We start from the raw sequence: 23512 nt of genomic DNA, 5'->3' as shown, positions 1-23512 counted from the left end.
AATGATTGATTCAGTTAACATTTTTGCAGATATGTCCTGTTTGTAACTGATATGATACAAACAGTGTTATTTTATGTTGTGTGACGATTCAGTCGAAATATTTTTCTAGGAAACATATTTTCCAGCATTGGAGAGACAGGACATGCAAAAAAAAAAAAAAAGCCACCGACACGTGGTAAAAATGTGTCTTTGTGTTAAATCAACCCATCACTGTGTTGGATGTACAATGAAGCCCTGTGTTCAACACTGCATAATGCTCGTGTTATTGTTTATTGTCGTTGAACCGATGACAAGAATATAATCAGAATGACTGTCTCTTGCTCAGTGCCAGTCGTCTCTGTGTCCCGCTGAGGTGACCAGGAGAGACGCAGTGAATCCTCCACAGTTGATTGCTGACACTTAGGAAGCATCAAAGTACTTACTTGTACTGTACAAGAAGGTATTTGTACATTACTTCAGTATTTCCATGTCATGCTACTTCCCACTTCAAATACCTTAAAAAGGACAATGTTGTTATTTTTAGTTCACTACATTAATCTCACTACATTGATCTCACAAGTGTATCTATAGATATTAATCTTACTTACTTTATGCACCTGTAAATAGGTACACAAAGTAAGTAAGATTGCACATACAATACACAAATAGATTACACAATTGAAAGGATTTTAAAATAATGAAACAGGTATTTAATCTCCCATTAATTATCTAATGACCCCTCAAAATGATCTTGCGACACTGGAAGGAACCGGCCTCTTCGTTGGGATCTACTGGAATAAACTCTTTATAATGTAGTTAAAATGAGTCCCACCTCCACCAAAAATACAACACAGTAAAATCTGATACACACCAACGCATCAGTTTTTCCAATCTAATAAAATCCTACCACATGCACCGGCCAATTTTCTGCTTTTACTTTTTAAAGTTTTAATTTAGATGGATAGATATGCACTTTATTAATCCCCAAGGGGACATTTTTTATTAGGTGAGAATACATTTACTTAAATAGGATTTTAGAATAGAATACAGAACATATATTTTTACATTGTTTTATTTGCAGTGCTGCACTGGCAGTAACTACAGGATCGCACTGGACGTACTGACACCTGGTGTCTATAGTGTTTTCCAATGAGTGTTGAATAAATTAACACAGAACGCAGAACACAACATGTCTATTACTATAATTATAATAACTATTTTAGATAGAAGTGTAAACCTAATTTTACTTTACTAACTACTATAATTATTTATATCGCTTTATTGCTATTTTTGTTGCTATTATTATCATCACTGTAGTAGTCGTAGTAGTAGTAGTAGGAGTAGTAGGAGTAGTAGGAGTAGTAGTAAGTTGTAGTTGTGGGTGTCACACATGACCAGCCCAGATACTGTACAGAGACTTTGCGTGCACGCCTTCTTCGTCCCATCAATACGGGTTTCTCAGTCACTCCAGCCAGGCAGTCTGACAAGGTAAGACTTCACTAAGGCTTCCTTATGAATCGGTCTTCACAATATCGGGATTGAGGCGAGCGCGTCTCTCCCCAAAAAGCGTCCATTTCTCTTTTACACCCAGCTGCACGCGGCTGTTCCTCTGTAAACTCCCAGTGCGTTGTGTCACTGTCTTTAGTGGAACCGCCTCAAAGAGTCGCCTGCGCTTTGCTTATTTCCAATCGCTCGCTCGATGCGTATTTGTGTCCACATATCAGAGGACGTGTCAATGATCGCACATGCGGGATTGAGCTCCGCAGCCGCGGTTCTGTCAGAGGAACTGGACCTTTGATCCGCACCTTTTTTTTTTGACAGCATCCCACTCTCCACCGACACGGGGTAAAAATAAATATGTTCATGCCAGTTGTTAATAAAAGCCCTCAAGTTATTTACTCAAGTTACTGTTGATGATGAGGTCACACCCACCGTACTGTATTGGAATAGCTTTATTGGGATCTTATGTATGAAAGCAGAACTTATCCGTGTTGAAGTCGATTTAGGCCATGATAAAGTAGAGTTAGGCCATGTTTGTTGTTCTGATACTATATTAATTATTTAGTGTGATAATTTAATTTAATAATGTTGACAACTACAGTGTATACGTAGCTTCACAATGTGTGAAAGTAAAACTTATCTGTGATCAAGTTCAGTTAAAGCCATGTCAGTAACTGTATTAATTATTTAGCATACTAATTAAATCTAATAGGCTGCATTTTGATAAATAAAAATGAATATTAAAGTTTGCGCGGCCTTATTTCTCCCCAGGATTTCCCAATGGCGAAATTCTCTTGCTTCACCCTTCTTCTTCTGTTATCTCATCTCCTGACTGTATCAACTGCTGCCCCAGATGACATTGTAATCCAGACAACACATGGGCGTGTTCAAGGGAAGTTGCTTTCTGTTCTCGGTGGTGATATTAGAGCATTTTTAGGAATTCCTTATGGGAAACCACCTTTAAAGAAACTGAGATTCAGCCCTCCGGAGCCAGTAGATAGTTGGGAAGGAGTGAAGGATGCCACCCAATTCCCAAATTCTTGCTACCAGGTGCCAGACACAACCTTTTCAGGTAGGATACATGTTTACATGGATGGGCACAATGCCTGCATATGTAGTTTATAGTGTTGTGTACATGTACTGCAGGTTATTCAAGTGGGTTAGTCAAAGCCCTGCCTAAGGACTAAGCAGAGCATATAAAAAGGAAACCAAATGAAAGCATTCACAAAGTTCACTTGCCAAAGTTCATACAAAAGCAAACTGTGTGTAAACAAGCCATATATCAAATATTATTCGCAAGATCTTCCCTGGGTGTCAGGAGTATTCTATTTTTAATTGTATCGTTAGCCGGATAGCATTTCTTGGTAAACAAAATACGTAGTGTTTTGTACGTTGAGATGTCTTGCAATTTAGCACACTGACACACAGTATACCTTCACCGCGTACCTGCTTGCCTTTTTTGTGTGCACACCTGTACTTTGGCGAGTGTACTTGGTGAATGTTTTCATTTGGTGCACCGCAGCAAACATCTACACGGCTACATGTATTTTTAAAACGCATTCAGGCTGTCGTGCGTTCAGATATTTCTGCTTTCTTTGCTTTCAATATAAATACTGAACGGAAAGTCCTCCTTCTGAACAAAACATGCATTTTTGTTGGATTGTAAATGTATATATTGAATATTTCAATATGTCCTAGGGACTGTTGCTATTCAACACCAGCTAAACAGTTTACCTCTGTATTGCCTTTCCTGCATTTTTGTTGCCCGCTCGCTATAGCTTGCTAAATTGCTAGCCACGGTGGCCAGTAGACTTCTCGACACCGACAGTAACGTTCATGTTGCTGGTGTCTAGCAGTAAATATAATGTACACAACACCGTAACCGCAAGCTCATGAACTCCATCAAATAAGGTAATCTAAGTACATGCTTAAGTAAGAGATAAACTTTAAAGATCATTATTTTAAGGTAGGCGTTTAGTGGGGAGCAGTGGTTATGTAACACCATGCCCAGAGCACACACACACGCACAAGCACGGGCGCACACACACACACACACACACGAACAAGTTATGCATAAACAAGCACATAAGCACACACTTTGACGCAGATCAAGTCCCCACCCAAAAGACCATGGTCATGAATGCATATCTATTCATAGACACAGCCACCTGTCAGGGGTTGTTCAGTAGCCAGCAAACCAGGAGCCAGGCGTATGTACAGAAATAATGGCCAAATGTATTCCAAATATAGATATGATACCGCCAGATAGAGATTGATGTTGGACCGCTGTTCTCTCTTTGGACAAAGTGGTGCTCATTAAGAGGAAAACAAACAGGGGATTTATTTATTTATTCACTGTTTGAGAGCTATTGTGTTGTAAACTGCCATTTGAGTTCTGTAAAACATCAGCTAATATTTAATCTAAAAATACAGCTTGCAATAAAATGTCATAATGAAGTTGTAATTTAACTGACTGTATCGTTGATTTATCTGTACCTCAAAATATCTGAAGGAAAAGAGATAGGAGTGGATATACATTGCTTAACTGCCAGACTGCAGTCCCAATCCGTCTATTGACATATTGTCATTTTTTAAAGGGTTCAAAGGTGCAGAGATGTGGAACCCAAACACTCCTTTAAGTGAAGACTGTCTGTACCTAAATGTCTGGTCCCCACGTTTCAACAAAACTCAGCCCATACCCTCATCACTGGCTCCTGTCTTTGTCTGGATCTATGGAGGCGGGTTCAGTCAAGGAACATCCTCTCTGGACCTTTATGATGGTCGCTTCTTGAGTAAATCTGAAGGTGTTGTTGTAGTATCAATGAATTACCGGTGAGAACTGAAGTCAACTTACGAAATGTAATTATAAGTGGACATAGATACTGTATGTAATCATTAATCATTGTAATCATTAACTAGGTGAATATGTGTGAGTTGGATCTCTCCATTACACTTGACACTGGATTTTTTTGCTTACATTGGAAGTTGCAAGAGGTCATCAGAAACAGTAATTGGTGCAATAAGCAAAGCAAAGGATCCGAAGTCCTTTGCTTGACTCATTTAGATGGGCTGTAAAATCAACAAGGCAAGTGTAGCTGGATTCATTTTCCGTTAAATGCTGTAAACACCTTTCCTCATTCTTGTGCTCATTTATTAGACTGGGAGCTCTTGGTTTCTTGAAAATTTCTGAAGACAAGAACCACCAGGGCAATGCCGGGCTGCTGGACCAGCGGATGGCCCTCCAGTGGGTTTCCAAAAACATAGCTGCTTTTGGAGGGGATCCTACAAAGGTAAAATAAAAACAACAACATTGTCTTATATCCTAAATCAGAGAATAAAATAACTGTTTGAACAAACAATAATACCAGCCGATGGCTTTTATTTCCAGGTGACTCTGTTTGGGGAGAGCGCTGGGTCAGGAAGTGTGGGCTTCCATCTGCTCTCTCCAGGGAGCCAGGGTCTTTTTCGGAGGGCTGTGTTGCAGAGTGGCACTCCTAATGCACCCTGGGGCACACACAGCCAGGAGGAGACCTGGCGCAGGTAGGGTGTACTAATTCAGATGTGGTATGTCTCGTTGATTGTTTGAAGCAGTAGCATGCAACCTTTTATATTAAAGTAACACTAGGATCCATTCACAGCCATGAAGTGTTTACTTTCTGTTCCATTTCACCACAAGTATAGACTGTACACATGGTGCTTGGTTCAAAGATTTTCAAAACATTGGTTCTCTTTCTTAAAATGTGTCAACAATTTGTCTCTTACTCTTTCACATTCCTTCTGTCACTGATTGCCTTGTTCCCTCTCTACGTCATTATCCAGAACTTTGAAGCTGGCGACGCTACTGGGTTGTCCCCAATCGCCTCAATCTGATATGAGAGCGTGTCTGCAAGAGGCCGATCCTATGGAAGTCGTATTGAAGCAATATGAAGTTGTCCCACAGCGTGCACTCTTAAACCTACCCTTTATCCCTCATGTTGATGGACACTTCCTAACAGATACAGTCGAAGTATGTATGTTTGTGTGTGTGTGTGTGTGTTTGTGTTAATCTGGCTATTGCACAAGAAACAGGTGTTGGTGTGTTTTATAAATAGGTTGCAGTATATTTTAACAACCCTACCTCGATTAGCTGATGTGACAAATGTCAACACTGAAAGGAATTGTTTCTAGATCCAGAATTTGAAGGACTATATTTCCCGGCATGCATACTTACACAGCAACTCCGTTGACATGATTACTGTATGTTATTTAAATGGCTACAAGTAAACATCTAACAAACTTTGACCGAGCAAGCTGTATACTGGTATTAGCAAAACATCTCAACTAAGCTCAATGGGTAATTATTGCAGTATTTTTTGACAAAAAAAGTAGGGGAAAAACAATTCTTGCATTACAAACATCAACCGCCTTTTTGTTTTTCTGGGCAGGCATTGCTTAGTACCCATAACCTTCCAAAGAAAGAGGTGCTCTTTGGCTTAAACCAGGACGAAGGGCCCTACTTCCTAGTTTATGGAAGTCCTGGGTTCAACATCGTTGATCAGAGTCTCATCACCAGAAATGAGTTCCTCAGTGGAGTGAATCTCACATTGCCACGTGAAAGTGATGCCATTAAGGCTGGGGTCGTGTTTCATTACACCGATTGGACAGATGAAGATAACAGGACGACAAATCGTGACTCTCTGGGTAGTCTGGTTGGAGACCTATATTTTGTTTGTCCTGCGCTAGAGTTCGCTCACAGGTAAAGAGCAATTCATTTGGTTACACTCACTCATGTCTTGCAAATTACACTCAGGGAATCTGCTCCGCACACTACATATTTAAAATTGCGCATTTAACTTTGTTTTTGACCCGTCGTTTTTACACGTCTCGTCTGTCTAAATACTACCCCATTCAACTGGATGGTTTGGGTCCTAAAACAAATTGTACAAACGGTCAATCCTCATTTTTTGTAGTTGTGACACATGTTCATGTTTTATTTTCTCTAATTACCTAGACCGAGTGCAGTACAAAAATAGTTAAATGTTCTCTTTTCATTCATTTATTACCAGGTACTCTCAAAGTGGTGGTAAGACTTTCCTTTATTTATTCAACCACCGGTCATCCGTCAATCCTTGGCCAGAATGGATGGGCGTAATGCACGGCTATGAGATAGAGTTTGTCTTCGGAATGCCTCTGGATGCATCACTGGGATACACCAAGAATGAAGTGAACATGACAAAGAAGTTTATGAAACACTGGGCCAACTTTGCCCGGACGGGGTATGCATAACCAGATAGACAATCAGTAACTCAAGCTGTTTAAAGACCCTCAGGGCTCTGTTGCATTGTCTTGATTGGTTGTTCTGTTTGTCAGGAATCCAAGCATTGATGGAGATGACTGGCCCACGTTCACTCCTGAACAGCAGCAGTATGTCACTCTGAACTACAACCGTCCAGAACGAAGGAGGATGATGAGAGCTAAAGAGTGTCACCTCTGGAATACATTCCTTCCAAAATTACAGAAAGTCCCAGGTAAGAACATCTATCTATCATCTATCTAACTTCCCTATCTTATCCACCAATCCCTCCCAAACACTGACGAGATTTGTATCCACGCTTGCTCCCCTTCTCTTCGCCACAATGCTGGAGGTCTCAGTGGGAGGAAAGTAGGGTCAGTCATCATTTCAGTGATTTCTAATCACACACGGTGTGAATAATATTCATATACCTCTCAGTTGTGGTAAACCCTGCACTGTCTGTATCCAGAATTAACTTTTAGTCTTGTAATAGCTTACTGACTGGTGATGCAAAATAGTTATTATTTTTTTTAGACCCATGTCATTGAAAGTGACAGGAACGTAACATGTAAATAAATGTAACTAAACAGATATGTCTGCATGTCACATATCTTGCATTTAACAATTATTTTGTGAAAGAGTACAGAATAAAAGTCCTTCCTTCTGCCTCTTACTCCACAGATGATCCGATGGCTTGTAATACAGCAAATGGGATTCTTCGCCACTGTAACTACACCTTCCTCCTCATTGTATTGGTCATGACTTTAACCTATTAATATAGAGAAGAGACCTGCGTTCGAGACAGCCATATCCAACAACTTCGACAAAATATAGTTGAGTTTGGTTTTTACTGTTTTGGTCTTTACTTAAAATAATTGTGATGGCTGAATGTATTTTCATATTTTTTGAATGTTTGTGTGTGATTTAGTTAAACACATGCTCCTGTTTGTTGCAACTGTTCTTTCAATAACCAGCATCCACAGTGATACAGCTTTTCACATATTATGCTCGAGCAACATGAGCCCCAGCTCTGCAGGAATTGTAGTTTCATTAGGGATCGAACTACAATTTATTTTGCAGGTATTGGTGCTAGATAATGTCCAACAACCAAATAGTGGTTTAAGTTATAGATAGATAGTTAGATATTTCATTTCTCATTACAGTTTGCATCATAGTCTGCTACCATTTTTTTAAAATAATGTTTATATACATTGTGCGTACAGTAAATGCAGAGTAAGAGCTGATTGAAATATCAGAGTGCACTTATATTGGAAAAATCAGTTTGTAAACAAGTTGACTCCAATCAATCGTATTATGAAGCTTCACTTGCACTGATTATTATTTGCTTGCTGTTAAGTAAAATCTGTCCCAATTGGTACTTCCATGTATAGTAAAGTACTTCATCACAATGACAATCAGGATGCTCTAGTTATTGTCAATGTGTTGTCGATTGTATTTATCAGTAAAATCCATGAACTGATTATTACCAAAAGAAATTGGTGTGTGTGTGTGTGTGTGTGTGTCTGTGTGTATGAGGGTAGGGGTGTCGAGGGTGTGGGGGGGGGGGGGGGGGGTGGTATTAAACGAGTAATGGATGAGATGTTTCCTTTTTTATTCTAATTTTAAAATGTGTTATTTCAGCTGAACCGCTGTAGTTAAACCGAATGTGCGATTACAGCTTTTTGCAATTTCTTTCTTCACTTTCTAATATCAAATATGTTTTCTGGGACGTGCAGTGATCAGGAGTTTCTTCTATCAGAAGTAAAAAGTATTTGAAAGGCATATTTTTTTCTGGCATTTTTTTGGGCCGGTGCAAATGTCTACTATTGTCAGTCATTTCATTCACAAATAATATGAAGCAACAGAACGCATTATGCAAACCTCAAGTTGTTTATACTGTCAATGCAAAACAATATCATAGCGGTGATTATTACTCGATAAATAATATCTATTTGTGTCATCTGAAGTGTTTCACGCTTTAGCATAATGTGTTATTGTTCCTCTTCCTGTCATAGAAGTGATAATAAACAGTGACGCCGAGGAATGGTCAAGAGTGTTGATAGAAAAAGCTAGTGAGATGTTGGAAAGAAATAAACCACTTTGATCAAATGAACTTGAATGTACTCACATACAGAAATAACAGGCCCAAGGACAACAAAGCTCCAGCCCTTGGCTGCCATGTGACGACAATTTAGCCTTTTGTCATCTCAAAAATCTCAAATAAACTGTTAATAGACTGTGAACTGGCCACCCATGAAACAGTCAGGCTGTCGATGTCACCTCCATTCTGGCGTTTCTGTTCTGTTCTGCTTGCTGTACTGTTTAAAGGAAAGGGTATAAACTAAGATTCACACTGAGGGCAGGAAAGTTGCAGAAGCTGTATATTTCTGTTGAGACATGACTGCCGGCATTAGCAGTGACATCAGCGCACCTTTGTTTACAAAAACGTTTGGTATTTTCCAAAGGGAATCACATTGTCGACAATGTGCCTCATCCATAATGGATGAAGATGGAGACATTAGGGTGGAGGAAGAGAGAGAAAGAGAGGGAGAGAGAGAGAGAGAGAGAGAGAGAGAGAGAGAGAGAGAGAGAGAGAGAGAGAGAGAGAGAGAGAGAGAGAAGAACTACAAAGACAAGGAAGACAGAAGGGATCTTAATAAAATACTACAAGGAAGTCTTTGAAGGTACAGTTCTTTCAACCTCTACTGAGTATTTCAATATGTTGAGTCAAGGTGATGCTCCTCACTTGTCATGACCACAGGGATCCAGAAAAGCTGAAAATGAACCCCAAAAAAAAGTCGGCAACTGTTATTAACTTTTTTTCCATTGCTTCTTAAATGGAAATGATGCTGTTGGACACCACGGTTTTGGGGTTGCCCTTAAGGAAACTATAGTTTCATCGCAAAATGATATACAAATACCTTTTTTGAAGGACAAACAGCCGCTTCACAGGAGGTGAGTTGTTTTGACTCGTGTCAGTGCCGCAGTTTAGTTCTCAGACATGACACTTTGACAGATATTAGGGGTGAGCTGTGATTAATGCGCATGACAGTGACAGCTTCATTAGTTAAGAGGGCAACACCTCCCACTGCGTGTCATGTGAAATTAGCATTTCCAACCCCCAGGCATAGCTGAGCAGACACTGTCGAAAGCATGACAATGCTTGATGTGAAAGACCAACATTTGTTTCACAAGACTGAACTGATTGGGGATTTTCAGTCCTTATAAATTGTGCATTTGAAGCTTTGCATGCAATTACATTTTTTTATGGAATACCACAAGGAGCACTCACTTTTTACTTCAAACAATGACGCTTTCTTGGGTTTTTGATTTCTTCTTCTGTAATGTATTTAAACTTTGAACAAAGTGCCTGAAAATGCATATCACATACATATCCATGTACACTTGGCGTGTGGGTGCCGGTGTAAACAGGAGGTCATGGTTAATACTTAAGATCTTCCGCTTCTATATTTTCCACACGCACTTAAACAGTTTCAAAACTGCAGGTGTAGCTTCATCAAATTTACATTCAACATTCACACAACCCAATTACAAATCAACGTTTTACTAGAAGCAGACTTTAAGCTGCTGTATTTTTACACGGAGGAGCGCAAGCAATACAGTATAAGTTATAAAGGCCTTAAGTTTTACATTTTGTAAATCTGATCGTGACCTGAGATGTGAAAAGGCCCTTTTGAAATTTGAAATTGCTTTGCATGACCCTTAACTGGATCCATGGAAGGTAAAATCTCTATCATCTTTTTAAATAACTCCTGAATACCTTATGACCTATTCACTATGCTATTATGGTCCCTTTTATGGTTTCCTCCTTGTTTCTCCTTTAGCACCGGGTCTATAGTTATTTCACCTGATATCATTTCTACAATGTTTCCTGTATATTGAACTATACTGAATCTGTATCTTAATACACCACTTCATAACTTTGCACCGACAGAATACATGAAAACATCATTTTCTCACTAGCTATTTAGTTCAATCTAAAATCTCTTGTATTTTACGGCAAAAAACCTGAAACACCTTCAAGGGTTTTGTCAGGACATGAAGCCCGGAAAAAAGAGCAGCGCTCAACTGGTTAATCCCATAAGAAGAAACATTTCAGACGTCCCCCGGAGTTAACCAGAAAACGCTTTTTGATACCACGGCAAAGCGAGATGAGTCTGACCTCGGCTGTCAGTTGAGACAGAGACACCCATCATTCAAATGAGACAGGCAATTACGGGAAGGACAAATCCAGACAGCAAAAGAGAATCAGAGAAAGCAACAGGGAGGTACAGGAAGAGATGGGAATAGGCCGTGGTGATTTGGGAGAGTGAAAACATTACGGCAGGAGGTGGAAGAGATATTGGGGGCAACAGCAGCAGAGGAAAAAATAAATAAACACACGCGTCTTGGAAGAGAGGGACGGTGAAGAAATATGATAAAGGAACACACAGAGAGGAACTTTCAGAATGAGAAGGGATTTGGTGACACTGAGCGAAACAAGGAGAGGCAGCCGTCTTTCATCAGGCTGCTGATGAGTGGAAGCGAATAAATATAATAGCATCATTCCATGGAAATTGAAAAAGGTCTCTGAAACATTTTTTTTTCTTCTTTTTTAATCATTTTTATGCACACTGTATGGTTTCTCACGGGGCATGGGCATGACTAAAGGAATGGGGAAGCGAATATAAACACAAACTTGCCAAAAAGCCATTGTCCAGCCTCTCATTTGCCTGATGTCAACTATTCCCTTACCTCCCTCACGTTGTCTTCCCACACTCATTCACCCTCAAGGACAGACATCCATGATGAAACATTCTGAATAATATTTTAGTGCTGTGCTGGGTTGCATCCTCACAGATTATAATAGTGCTATCAAGCTTGTTTTGTAAAGTATACTTCTGCTGTTGGCGGGATGGAGCAGCAAGGGCAAGGTCTACTTCTCCAGCCCACATCGACAATTCACCTTCCAGCAAGTGTTATATTAATTTCCTCTCTCTGTCTGTCTTCGTTTCCTGAGATGAATTTTAATAATACATTTCCATTTCATTTACTCTTTGTTCATGTTTTTTTTTTTTTATTTATTATTATTTCTAAGAGGGTGTAAAAGAGTTGTAACAAGCTTTAAGCGGGTCTTAAAAATGGCAATGCGGAGACTGGATTGTGCTGAATCGACAGCTGCCTTAGTGTTAAGAAAATATGCATGCAGACTTTATGTGGGGGAACAAATACTGTAATGGAATACAGATGTTGCCTTGTTCTCACTCCCTGCTTAAGTGTGTGTCAGTGAAGTCTGGTTCCATGCCAGAGATATTTTGAAAGAAGACATGAAGGATTGTTTTGCGGTCCAATGAAAACTGCCTTTGGGGAAATCCTATTCCAATACAGACACGCCCATGAGAAAGTAAAACCTTGGATTGGAGCAATGAAACTGCTTTCCCTGTGGGTGCAATGCACTGCAGGACGGAGGTCTCAGGACAAACCAGATGACGTAAGATAATGTGAAACTAGCATGATAAGAGGTTGGAGCCAAGCAATCTGCTGTGCAAATTGCTGTGCAAGTTAAAGTTCATCACATGTGAACTGTGCTAATGTGTCAGACCAACACAGAATTGTTCAATGACCACTCAAGGGTTTTGAATAGGCGGTACAACAAATATTTGTGTTACAGCATATTGCACGAGCATTGCCTTCACAGCAAGAAGATAAACTGCTTGCTTGACCTTGTACGACAAAGGAGGGGAGGAAGAGGCTGCAAGACGACACAGTGAGAGGAATCACACGTGGTCTAGGAGTCATTTGCCATATTCTAGATTTGACAATTGGTGTGCTTGGTGTAATTTCTATCCGTGGAAATAAGCCATCTTCTCTTCGACTCTTTGTGGCCTTGGCTTAATGAGAACAGATAAATGTGTGAGTCATGATGAGATATGGAGAGATTTATAGAATAATAACGAGTAAGACTAGGAGACATCGAGAGGTGGACTGCCCACGGTCTATTGTGTCTATTGTGACTGAATGACAAGTGAAGGTGAGCAAGGAAGTAATCAGCATTTACACAATGGAGTGGTGAAAAAAAGCTAAATGATCAAGTGGCAGTGCGGTGGGTGCTTGAGGTAAACTCTGCACAATTAAAACCTTCAAACATTAAGCTCTATTGAGACATCTTTGGATTATGCAAGTTGGACATCTGTTCCCTGTTTCGGAACATCCGGATAGACAATAGAGAGCAACTATGGTCTATGTTATACGTATAATGTCAGAAGTGAACGTTATACTGCAGGGGTGCCCAATAGGTCGAAGGTAGTGTGATTAGATTGCGTGCCACGAAAAAAATTAGACTTAAAAAATATACATATATACATTTTTTTTTGTGTGCAAATTAACAGGCTCGTTGGAAGGAGCTGGCGGCCCTTAATAGGGGGCGGAGTCAAAAAACTGTAGCCACGCAGTCGGAGAGCTGCTGCAGACGCCTCGCTCTCATGAGATTAACGTTGACCATGTGTGCATGATGTCAGAGCAGGTCGGGATCAAGTCTGACACAACTCTAACCAGCATGCATTGCACTCGGCGATCGATTCTGCACAGAACTGGCTCATCTCGAAGCCTATTGTCAATCAGCAATAGTGTGCTCTAGTGGCTGAAAACGGGCCTTTGTTTATTTTTGTAAGCCATGTTATATTAATGCAAGAGCTGATCAATATTACCAAGGTTATTGTTTCTCTAGTTCTATGAGCACATGCAGAGATGTTTCTTTGTGGTGCTCATATTTAATCCATTAATCCCCAAACCCCAGGGATAATGTGGCTCCCCTGCACCTCACAACATGCTAAACATGTTTGACATTACAGTGGCAGTAGATTGTGTAAGCACCTGTGTTGTCCTATTGCTGTATTAAACCTGAGGATGCTGTACGCAAGATGCATTATCCTATATATATTAAATCTGTTTACTCTGTTTTTGCTAATACTTCTTTAATTATTTATTTATGAAGCATTCACACTCGCTCTGTGACCTTTTAGAAAAAGTACAGCATCTACTCCAACCTGCAAACGTAATTGCAATTACGTGCTCAGTTCTCATTGCTTTACATTTTCCCAATAGCTAATCTATCACTTCATCACTTTATCACACAGATGTTTCTCACGGCTTTACTGAGATCAAATGTAAGAATCAAATGATTTATTAAATAACAGGGAATGGCATAATATTATGCTTTGATGCTCATTTTCACGCGTGGAAACAGCAGAGATATAATATCACAAACAGGTTTTAAAGACTATCTTGCAATAGGATCACACCAACCTGTCAAATCAGGTGAAGAAGTGCAGAAAAAAAAAGACTGAGAATAAACCTTCAGGAACATGAACCAAGTGACTTACATGTGTGACTTTAAAGGGAGTGTAACATTCCTCAAATTCATATTTAAAATAGAAACAAACAAAAATACAATATTTTTTATCATGTTTTCTACATTGTTTCCAGTTTGAGGCTTGACTGGCGGCGTTTCATTTTGTTACTCATGATCTTGTCCTGCCCTCTTCCTTTGTAATGGTTGAAAAGCAAGTGCGAGCGCCATATTCCCATGATGGAAACAACCGTTAATATGCATCTGTATTTCTTATTTTATAGAAATTCTCCTATACTGTGCACTTTATTTGAATGGAATCTTGAATAAATATAAATATAAAATAAATATAAATAATAATATAAATATGTATAAATAAATATATAAAATAACATACATAGAACATGTTTTAATTGTTGTTGGAAACTGATCATTTTTGCATGTGCGTAATGCTGGATTTGCTTTTAGCCCATTTGTTTGTCTCTGGGAGAAAGAGACGAAGCTTCCTGATGATACTACTTGAAGAGGAAGTGGGAAATGTTCACAAGAGTTTATGGTACAGCTTCAGCGCTGACTAAAATGATCCAACAGTAAAATTGGATCGCAGGGATGCTGTTTGAAGCTGAGGAGAAGCTGTTTAGAATTGGTGGTCGTAACCGCCTTCTACATTTACAATGCAAAGAGGCCTTTGCTTGACTGCTATTGACTCTCCCAGCTTCAAAGGGATATTCTTTGGATATGCGATAAAATTCGAAATCAGTGCGGGGGAATAGGGGATGATTATGAATATTTCTTTTTCACTCTGCTTGTGAGGAGTCCAACTTAAAATCAAACCAAAAGAAGATGGAAATGCAACAACACCATATTCAGAAGCCAGCATGTGTGCATTTTTATCTTCAAAATAGAGGAGTGTTCAATCATGTTACGTGGAGAATAGGAAAAGTATACAATCAGCCTGTTTTCTGTGCTGTCTGTTTGAAAACCAAGTCTAAATCGTGTTCAAGCATCTACAGCTCCATGCATCGCAACACACTACCTGATTCAGCCACTAACAGCTCCACATCATGGGAAACCTGATATATTAGTGTCATTTCATGTTCACGGCCTCTTTGAAAACAAATATGTGTCTTTTGATTTATTAGTCTCTCCAAGAAAGTGTCTACTTAAATGCTTACAAAAGCAGCGATTCGACGCTCAATCCATTTAAAGACGTTTTCCATTTGATCCTGTCAATAAATGGAAGGATGTACAGATACAAAATAAAAACATGTGCCGTCCTCTCTTCATCCCTCACTCCTCTCGGTGCATTGGTTTTGCCAAGCGCCTTAGCGTTGAGCTGCTCTCTTTTCAATACCGCTGATTAAAAATGTCTGATGCATCAACACGACTAAGCTGATTACAGATTTAGTTTCCCTGAGCAAAGGTTTCCAAAGAGGGCCGGGGAAAAAGTGAGAAAGAAGTGAGGAATAAAGGAACACGCAGAGTCAAAGCGCTGTCTAATTTTTCGAAAGTGTGTGTGACTGCGGGAGCATGCTCTTCTGTATCTGTGTGAATCGCTTTGAGTGCGGCTGAATATGGAGTGCGTCGTTTTAAGGGAGCCCTTCAGAAAGGAAGAGGTGAAGAGAGACTGCGAGAGTGTGTCTTTGTATGTGCAATGGCTTCTTTGAGTGGAACTTGCAGCAGAAGCCCTCTAATTAAGGGATGTAGAGACCATGAATACGACTAACATTGTCCATGTTTTTTGTTCTCCTGTATCTTTAAGGCTCTCGGTGCATCAACAGTGGCACATCAGTAATATCAACCAGATCATAGACTTGCCGCTCTCTGGTTTCATAACAACCCTCTTTTGTGGCTTTTCTTTAAAAGACTGTCATGCTTTGTTCACAATCTGTCACACACCTCTGACCCTCTGGCTAAAGAGGTTTATAACTGTACGCATCAGTAAGCTTTGCTCCGAAGCTGTGTGCTCCCTGATGCCCACTCCACGCTGCAAAGGACAGATGTCTCTGATGGAAAATTATTTTGGAAATAATCCAACCTATTTTAAGACTGATCTTTGCCTGATTTGTGGATGGAACAACATTCTTTGTCAATTAAATGTGCCTTTAATTGTTAGTCCTCGGGAATGTTAAACTTTGTATTGGGGCTTTAAAACATGTCACACACTGGAGAGAGTGTTTCACAAGCAGCCAGAAACAAGGCAGAATCCATTCTGAATGGTGTGACGCAGCTGGTACCCCACCTCAAGCAGGAGATTTTGACATGTCATTGGCTTTGTTTCCTGAGTTTGACTTGGTACTGGAGACGACCCCTGGCAATAACAAAAATGACGTCCATGCTGTTATAAAACGCGTCTGCATGCCGACAAAGTCAGCCTCCCATTCAGTTTAGTATCTTGAGGCTATACATTGGCATGACATCACAGACTGTCTTTTCAGCCTTGTTTCATGTTGTCTGCTCATAAATGCTGCATTGTTCAAAATGAATAAGTTGTTATTCTCTACACAAATCACGGAAATAATCAGGGTGAAAAGTAAATGGGACATTCTGCCCAAAGCAGGCAGGATTATCAAAATGTAGAAAATGATTTATGCAATAAATATTAAATACAAAATGTTGTCCGTCATACAGAATGCTTTTTGTTTCTAGGCTGTGTTTATTGTGTGGGCTTTGGATGAGGGCGACACAAACTGTGACAGATGGACTTTGCATGCAAGGTTACTTTTAGAAATGGAGAGAGGATTATGACTATTTTAAAGTATGTTAAGGCAGCTCACACAATATTTTGTAGAACATTCCAGCAAAAGGTACATATAATTACTTTATTTTAAATCAATATAATCAAATTGATCATCTGTTCCTGATAAGCACTTGAAGAGTTGTAGAAATGCAAGTAATCACTTAAGTTATCTGAAGATCTACGCTATCCTTAGATCTGCATCTCTTTTTAAAATCACGGACAAACAGATATTGATCGAAGCCTGCCATTTAAATGAAGATCACTATGCAACAGTTGAAATACATATTAGCTGCAGATGTCTTTAGTTCACTTCTGGCAGCAGCATTCAATTAAAATTCAGCAAGGTCCAGCAAGAGAGAGTTTCCTCATGCAAAGGTCTGGAACATCAAAATAATGTCTAACTTGCACACACACACACACACACACACACACACATACACACACACACACACACACACACACACACACACACTCTCTCTCTCTCGTGCACACACACACATACACATTAAATGTGGCATAAGAGTGAGTGCAGTAAACCTCGGCGAGGTCAAGAACCAAAGTCCTTCAACCCTTAATAATCTTTTGATATGGTTAGTAATTAATTCCGTTATTAATCAGATTTTCAAACTGATAGTTAACTATAGTTAATGAGAATGTTATTATTAGACTACATTAATTGGCTATCATTTCTTTATATGAGTGGTATCTGCAGGTGATTTAATGGAAGTCAAACCATATTAAACGATGTATTTTTTTGATAATTACTAATGACTTTTGAGAGCCATTTTAATGCATCCATGAGTTTCTGGACCTGGGTAATTGTGGTGCTTAATTATTATTGTATCTTTTGGTGATTGTATAAATGTAATACTTGTATTGATATACCAGAATAACCAGACCACCCATTCCCAACAATATGTTCTTTTTAGCTTTATTTGTTGTTGTTTAAAACACTTAAACATATTCATCAAAAACATGAGAGGGAGGTTTGGCGGACATAAATAAATGATGTGGGTGAGAGTTGGCATAGCTATGTAGGTAAGGAGATCCACAGAGTATGAGTGATTTGCTGCGTGTGTGGATTTATTTGTGAGTCTGCAGGCAGGCAGCAATGATCAAAATATATTTTTACAGTATATTAAAAAAACATCACTGTGATAAACATGTAGCAAACAGCCTGGCAAGTATTTATGTGTTTCCATGTAAGAGTGAGTCAGCCAGGATATGTGGTTGACCTTGGATAAATAATCATCTTGTGAGTTCCAGGAAATAGAAGATACATTTTAAGCACTGAGGATTTACCTCACTGTCTCATCTTTTCAACAGTGCACAAACAAAAAAAGCGGAAATGTGATGTTAATTATTGAAAACTTTGGACCAATGCTTAGTTAAGAAAACGTTCCACCAGTTATCACCCTCAGGTAATTGTGCATTCACCTATGCTAACAGTAAAGTTCAATATAGCTCTCCCCGGGGGCGCTAGTTAGCTTGCGAGCTAATAGTGAGCAGGGTACCAGCTTAATACCAGGGTATTAGCTTGCAAGCTAATACCAAGCAGGGTGTTACACAGAGTCCACATGGGGTCTGCAGTTTCTTCTTCTTCTTCTTCTTCTTCTTCTTCTTCTTCTTCTTCTTCTTCTTCTTCTTCTTCTTTGGAGTGTGTGCAGGGTCTGTTGCTTGTCTCTGTGAGGAATCACACAGTTTAACTGGCGGAGAGAGAGAAGAGAGAGAGAAGAGAGCAAGACATACAGACAAACGAAGGTGAGATGTGATTGGATAAAAAACACTAAAGCAGCGTTCTATGGCAGCGAGCTGGCCTGAGCATAAGCCGACAACAGACAGGAGTCAGGAGTGTGATTCTGTTTAGGCCAGCTGAGAAGGCTTAGCGGGTCCTGAAGGCCCACCACTGACATATAGTCTGGAGGAATGGAGCAGTTATGTGACTGTCTATTCCATTTCTCCATCAACAATGTAAAAGTTTGCATGAAAATCTAGTAAATGCAATATAAATTGCCATATGTAGTGGGTAGCTTTCAATGCCCAATTGGTGGGGGAAAAAAATGATTACTCTTTAGTGATCGGATGTTTTCTTCGACCGCCATTTTTTTGTCTCTTCAGAAGCTCCAGTGGACATTTAAGTCACCGTAAAAGTGGTCTGAGAAGTAAGCAGAAGAAAGTAGCAGTGTAAAGCAACATAAAAAAAGTGTTCTGAGAACATGTGTCACCACAGCTATGAGAGGACTTTGAGAATGCAACTATAACTGACCACTCAAAATATTGCGCAGCTTGCTGTCACAGATTTTGAGAATAGTTGTGACCAAAAATATGTGCACACTCAGTCACGGCTGTGCAGATGCTCGAACGTACACGTTCACACACACACACCACCAAACACATAACCTCATGATGAAACACCAGTGAATTATCTGGACATGCAGATGTAAATACAGAGGAGGAAGGCTCTCTGGACACCTTATTATAAGGTGTGTGTCTGAATTCACATGTCAATTGAGTGATTGAGTGGAGGGAACAGAGGGGATTTATCAAAAGAAGCCAACAGTAATCACAAACTGCCACGGGCACTTATCTATGGGCTACCACAAAAGTAAAACACACTCTCAGGCACAATTTTACTGTATAGACCTGCACATACACACACACACACACATGCAGACACACTTGGTTATATACAAGTTCTCCACCGGACACATACGTTTTATCAAAAGAAGAGCATTGAAAAACAGCCCATTTATTTTCAATCTGCAAGTGACATCAACAGATAAACTGCTGTCTAGTTAAATTATTTACCTTGTTTCCTTGGGCATTCCACTTTACGACTAGTTTCACCTTCAACACTGATCAATCCCATGTGCAACTGGGGCCATCTGCAATAATCAGTGAGAGACTCTGGGTGACAGATAGATATAAGCAAGGGAGAATACGAAGACAGAAGATGTAAAGACACTAAAGAGATAAAGACAGAGCAACAGAGTACTGCTGGCAAAGAGGCAGATAGAGAAGTTCAAGGGAAATAGAAAACCAGAATGTTTGTGTGAACTTGAAGCTTTTTTTTGAAGCATAGTAAGCACATTCAAGTGAATAGTCTATGTATACCAAGTAGTGCAATATGCTTGTTGATATTTTGGAGAAAATCAAATAAAAATATGTGCTGAGAGGAGACTGGCCAGGGGTAACAGGGCTGTTCAAATAGAAAACATTAAGGTGTATAGAAACCCCGAAGTCCATGTTCACACACTCCACACTGTGAAGTAGTGCACTAAAATGTCTTTTAATAAAATTAAAATGTACCGTCTTTTATGTTAACGTCCAATCGGTGCGCTGATGGTAGTTGTAGCCCACTGAAGAAATAAATTCTCCAGTCCCGACACTGTTAAGAGAGCTGAGCTCCCATGCTGCATAGGTATGCCAGCTGTGCCAACATGTACCTGGATGCATTGCAGGTAAGCATCTATTTTGCAAACCTTAGACCGAAAAAACAAAGTAAACAGACAAAACCGCAATGAAAGGAAGTGCTGTACAATTGTGAAAATACAACCGTACACCTTCTGAATGAAAGTTTCTCTGTTACTGACCTAAGACAGGCCTAATTGCCATGTTCATTGCCATTGTAAAACACATTTCACTCAACTGGACACACAAAGGGCACACACCCAACATGTCTTGGGTGTGTGCACAGATGTTCGAACATCTTCCCACAGTTCCAACAATTAGCAACTCTGGTTTGAATGGAATTAATCCTAAACTTTCCAAGTAAAGCGTGAAAGTATGCTTTTCTGTATGAAATCAGTTTTGTCCCCACGCTGTATCTTTATGCTGTGCCGGCAACCCGTGGGCAGCTGCCGTGCTGCAGCAGCACGTTGGCGGCTCTCACTTCATTGGAGGCGGACCATGAGATTAGGACTTGACAAAAGTCTCCCCACAATAGCCCTTCTGGTCTTGATTGTCTTTTCCAGTTTGTCTCGGAGGAAGGTCTCCAGCCCACCTCTGTCCCAGTGAGGAGGAAAACCTTTGTGTTTTGTAAAGCACAGACGGCTCACTTTCTTTGGGGTGTCGTCTACAACAGCATCCAACAAAAACTGCCTACGCTGACATTCATTACAGCAGAATGATTGTGTTTCAGTTGGCAGTGGAGGGCAAGTCTGTCTTTGCTTTCAGCAGCTCAAATTCAGGAGGGTCCCCACCCCAGTTACATATATACTCCTCACGGCAGCTGCAGCCCCGATAGTCCTCTCTAAATACACCTGAATACCCAAGTCTGTCCAATCTACATGGTCAAATCTGCACTTCACAAATTCCTTGTCCATGACATTCTCCGCATTCATATTTTGGGATGCCATACTCAAGTTCTAAAGTGGACAGAGGGTTATCTTTGACATAATAGGTTCTGTAAAGAACTGGCACCACTGTGATCCTCACAGACGATCAAGCAGCTTGTGTGGACTGACACAAGCCCATATACCTGTTTCATTAAAGCCATTGCCAGCAGCAAAGCTGTCCTAGCAGACACCAGATTGAGGGTAATTTTCTTAAAGGGCTCAAATTGCTCAGAGAAGCACCTGCGCACCAGAAGCTTCTGCTGCATGATAAAAGGGGCAAGCAGTTGGCTTATGCCTCTTCCTGACAAAATCGCACTGTTGCTGGTGACCTCCTGTACATCTTTATGTTGAAATACAAAATATATTTCCTAAACAGAGGCAGGAAAAGGGACAGCACTTAATGGATCAAACAGGACGGTGGGTCAATGCATCTAGCATGGCTAAATGGTTGGCATTTTTTTTGTATGGGTAGGTTCTGGCTGGACTGAAATTGTCTGATGGCATTTAAGGTGGTGAAAGAGATCACTAATACTGCAACATACATGTATATACATGTTGTAATACCCATTTTGGCTTACAAACACAGGACAAACTATTAAATGTAAAACCCATGAAAGACTTCTAACTTGAACAGGCCATGACTTTAGCTGGTATATATGGCTAATACTCTCTTCCCATCTACAGCAACTAATCTTTAGTTGGTCAGGATCAGCTTGCTTCGGTTAATGTTATGTCCTAAACGAAGATCACATAACCAGGTTGCACAAAGACAGGCGAAGCCCTCCACAGTGGGCCCCCACTGCTTCTACACTGCTCACTGAAGCAGTGTAGGAAAGGTTGGCAGCAGACTGGGCTGCCTTGGGGTCGGCAAGTATTTGGGTATAGTTACGTTAACGGCCGGCTACAGTTATGCTAATTTAAAGTAGCCGACTCGGTACTTATGTTTGGAGCATAGGGGAGAAAGGTAGAGATCTCTGCCTGTGCTCATAGAACAAGAAATACTATATTGTAACCTTATGTATCATTAATGCTGATCCGGATAATACAATTCCAAAACTTAGAGGAAATGATGTATTGCTTCACAGCTTCACTCATTTTCTCTCTTATCATCACTCTTTTGCCATGATAAACCTGAGAGAGTATTAATATCATGCAACATTTCCAGAAACAAGATGATTTAGTTTCCGGACAATAAATATATGTATTTGCACTTTATAATAAATGCAGCTACTCTTGCAAGATATGGTTCAGCTGCAACAGAGGAATGTTTGAGGAAAAGAGAAAGAGCGCCTTTTGCTCCAGTGCATCCATCAGGGAAGACGTTGGCAGGTTGCTGTTGACACACACAGCTGGGGCTGCTGACTAGCAACCGCACATAGTAAGTCTTCCCAGATGGAGATTGACAGTCTGAAATCATGGGAGGATATATTTGTGATTCTCTTATTAGGATACTCTGATCTTCAAAACATCATAAAACAACCATGTCACCTGATCACCACACCAGGCTGTTCAACTGTTGCGATGGCAACTTGCAATTAGTATTTCCTCTTTTGTACAAATTAAATTATAGAGCAGTCCAGACCTGTTTTAAAGAGACAGTGTCTTTCTCCACATTGTAAAAAAAACTCTATCATCATAGATGCCAACTAAGTCGACGTGTTCTTAAGATTTCATAATTCTTATTGGCATATTTTGGCAGAGCAACCTCTACATTTCAGTCATTGTTAGACTAATCTTTGAGGTGACACACCCATTCCTCAGTCAGACAACAACAATTTGTTGGCCTGAGATGAAAGAACATATCCTTATCATCCATATAAAGGTACATAGTGTAAACATGGCTCCTCAAACCCTACATTGACAGACTGACCTCGCTGTTGTCAATTCAAACATTATGTTTCGGCTACAGTCTGCACCAATCTCACACAGACTCACATATGAGCATCGTCTTGTTACAATAAGCAATAATTGCCAAGTGTTCAAGTGATAAAGAAGGGCCCTTTATGAGGATTTGAACATTTCCGTCATCTTTGTTAGACTGCAGAAATAACATATTGCAGACAAAAGCAATTGCCTCAATGAAAAAGTGGACTCATGCACACATTCACAGAAACTATTCATCACAAGTGGTTGCCAGGGTAATATGGGTCACTGCTCCCTTAGCTATGTCGTCACTTCTGAGAAGCTGAAGGAGAGAGAGTGAAATGAGAACAATAAAAGAACAGATGGGATCAAGAAGCAGTGGAGGTAGTGGAGAGCCTTGGCACAGGTTACTTTACCTGAGGACACGACTGTTTCATGTTTTCTTCCTGAAACACATTGGTTCTATGGCCTCT

The 23512-nt window shown here is 40.1% G+C and overlaps 1 protein-coding gene across 2 annotated transcripts; it reads left to right on the top strand.

The window, feature by feature from the left end:
• Positions 1-1381: 1381 nt before the first annotated feature.
• Positions 1382-8284, top strand: LOC137790914 (cholinesterase-like). Of its 2 annotated transcripts, none has more exons than XM_068585505.1 (10): positions 1382-1467; positions 2251-2551; positions 4077-4311; positions 4637-4769; positions 4868-5019; positions 5299-5485; positions 5904-6214; positions 6525-6734; positions 6829-6986; positions 7433-8284. In XM_068585505.1, exons 2-10 carry the CDS (start codon positions 2260-2262, stop codon positions 7525-7527), a joined length of 1773 nt encoding a protein of 590 aa, XP_068441606.1. In that variant the 5' UTR covers positions 1382-1467; positions 2251-2259; the 3' UTR covers positions 7528-8284. The 2 variants fall into 2 exon arrangements, with proteins under 2 accessions (XP_068441606.1, XP_068441607.1); XM_068585506.1 differs by lacking the exon at positions 1382-1467 and adding an exon at positions 1732-1824.
• Positions 8285-23512: the final 15228 nt, after the last annotated feature.

The sequence above is a fragment of the Clinocottus analis genome, unplaced genomic scaffold (assembly GCF_023055335.1).
Source record: "Clinocottus analis isolate CAN_PGR_092001 unplaced genomic scaffold, fCliAna1.0.p SCAF_2, whole genome shotgun sequence".
Classification (NCBI taxonomy): domain Eukaryota; kingdom Metazoa; phylum Chordata; class Actinopteri; order Perciformes; family Cottidae; genus Clinocottus; species Clinocottus analis.
Note: the sequence above shows the minus strand (reverse complement) of the source record. Positions and strands in the feature narration are given on the sequence as shown.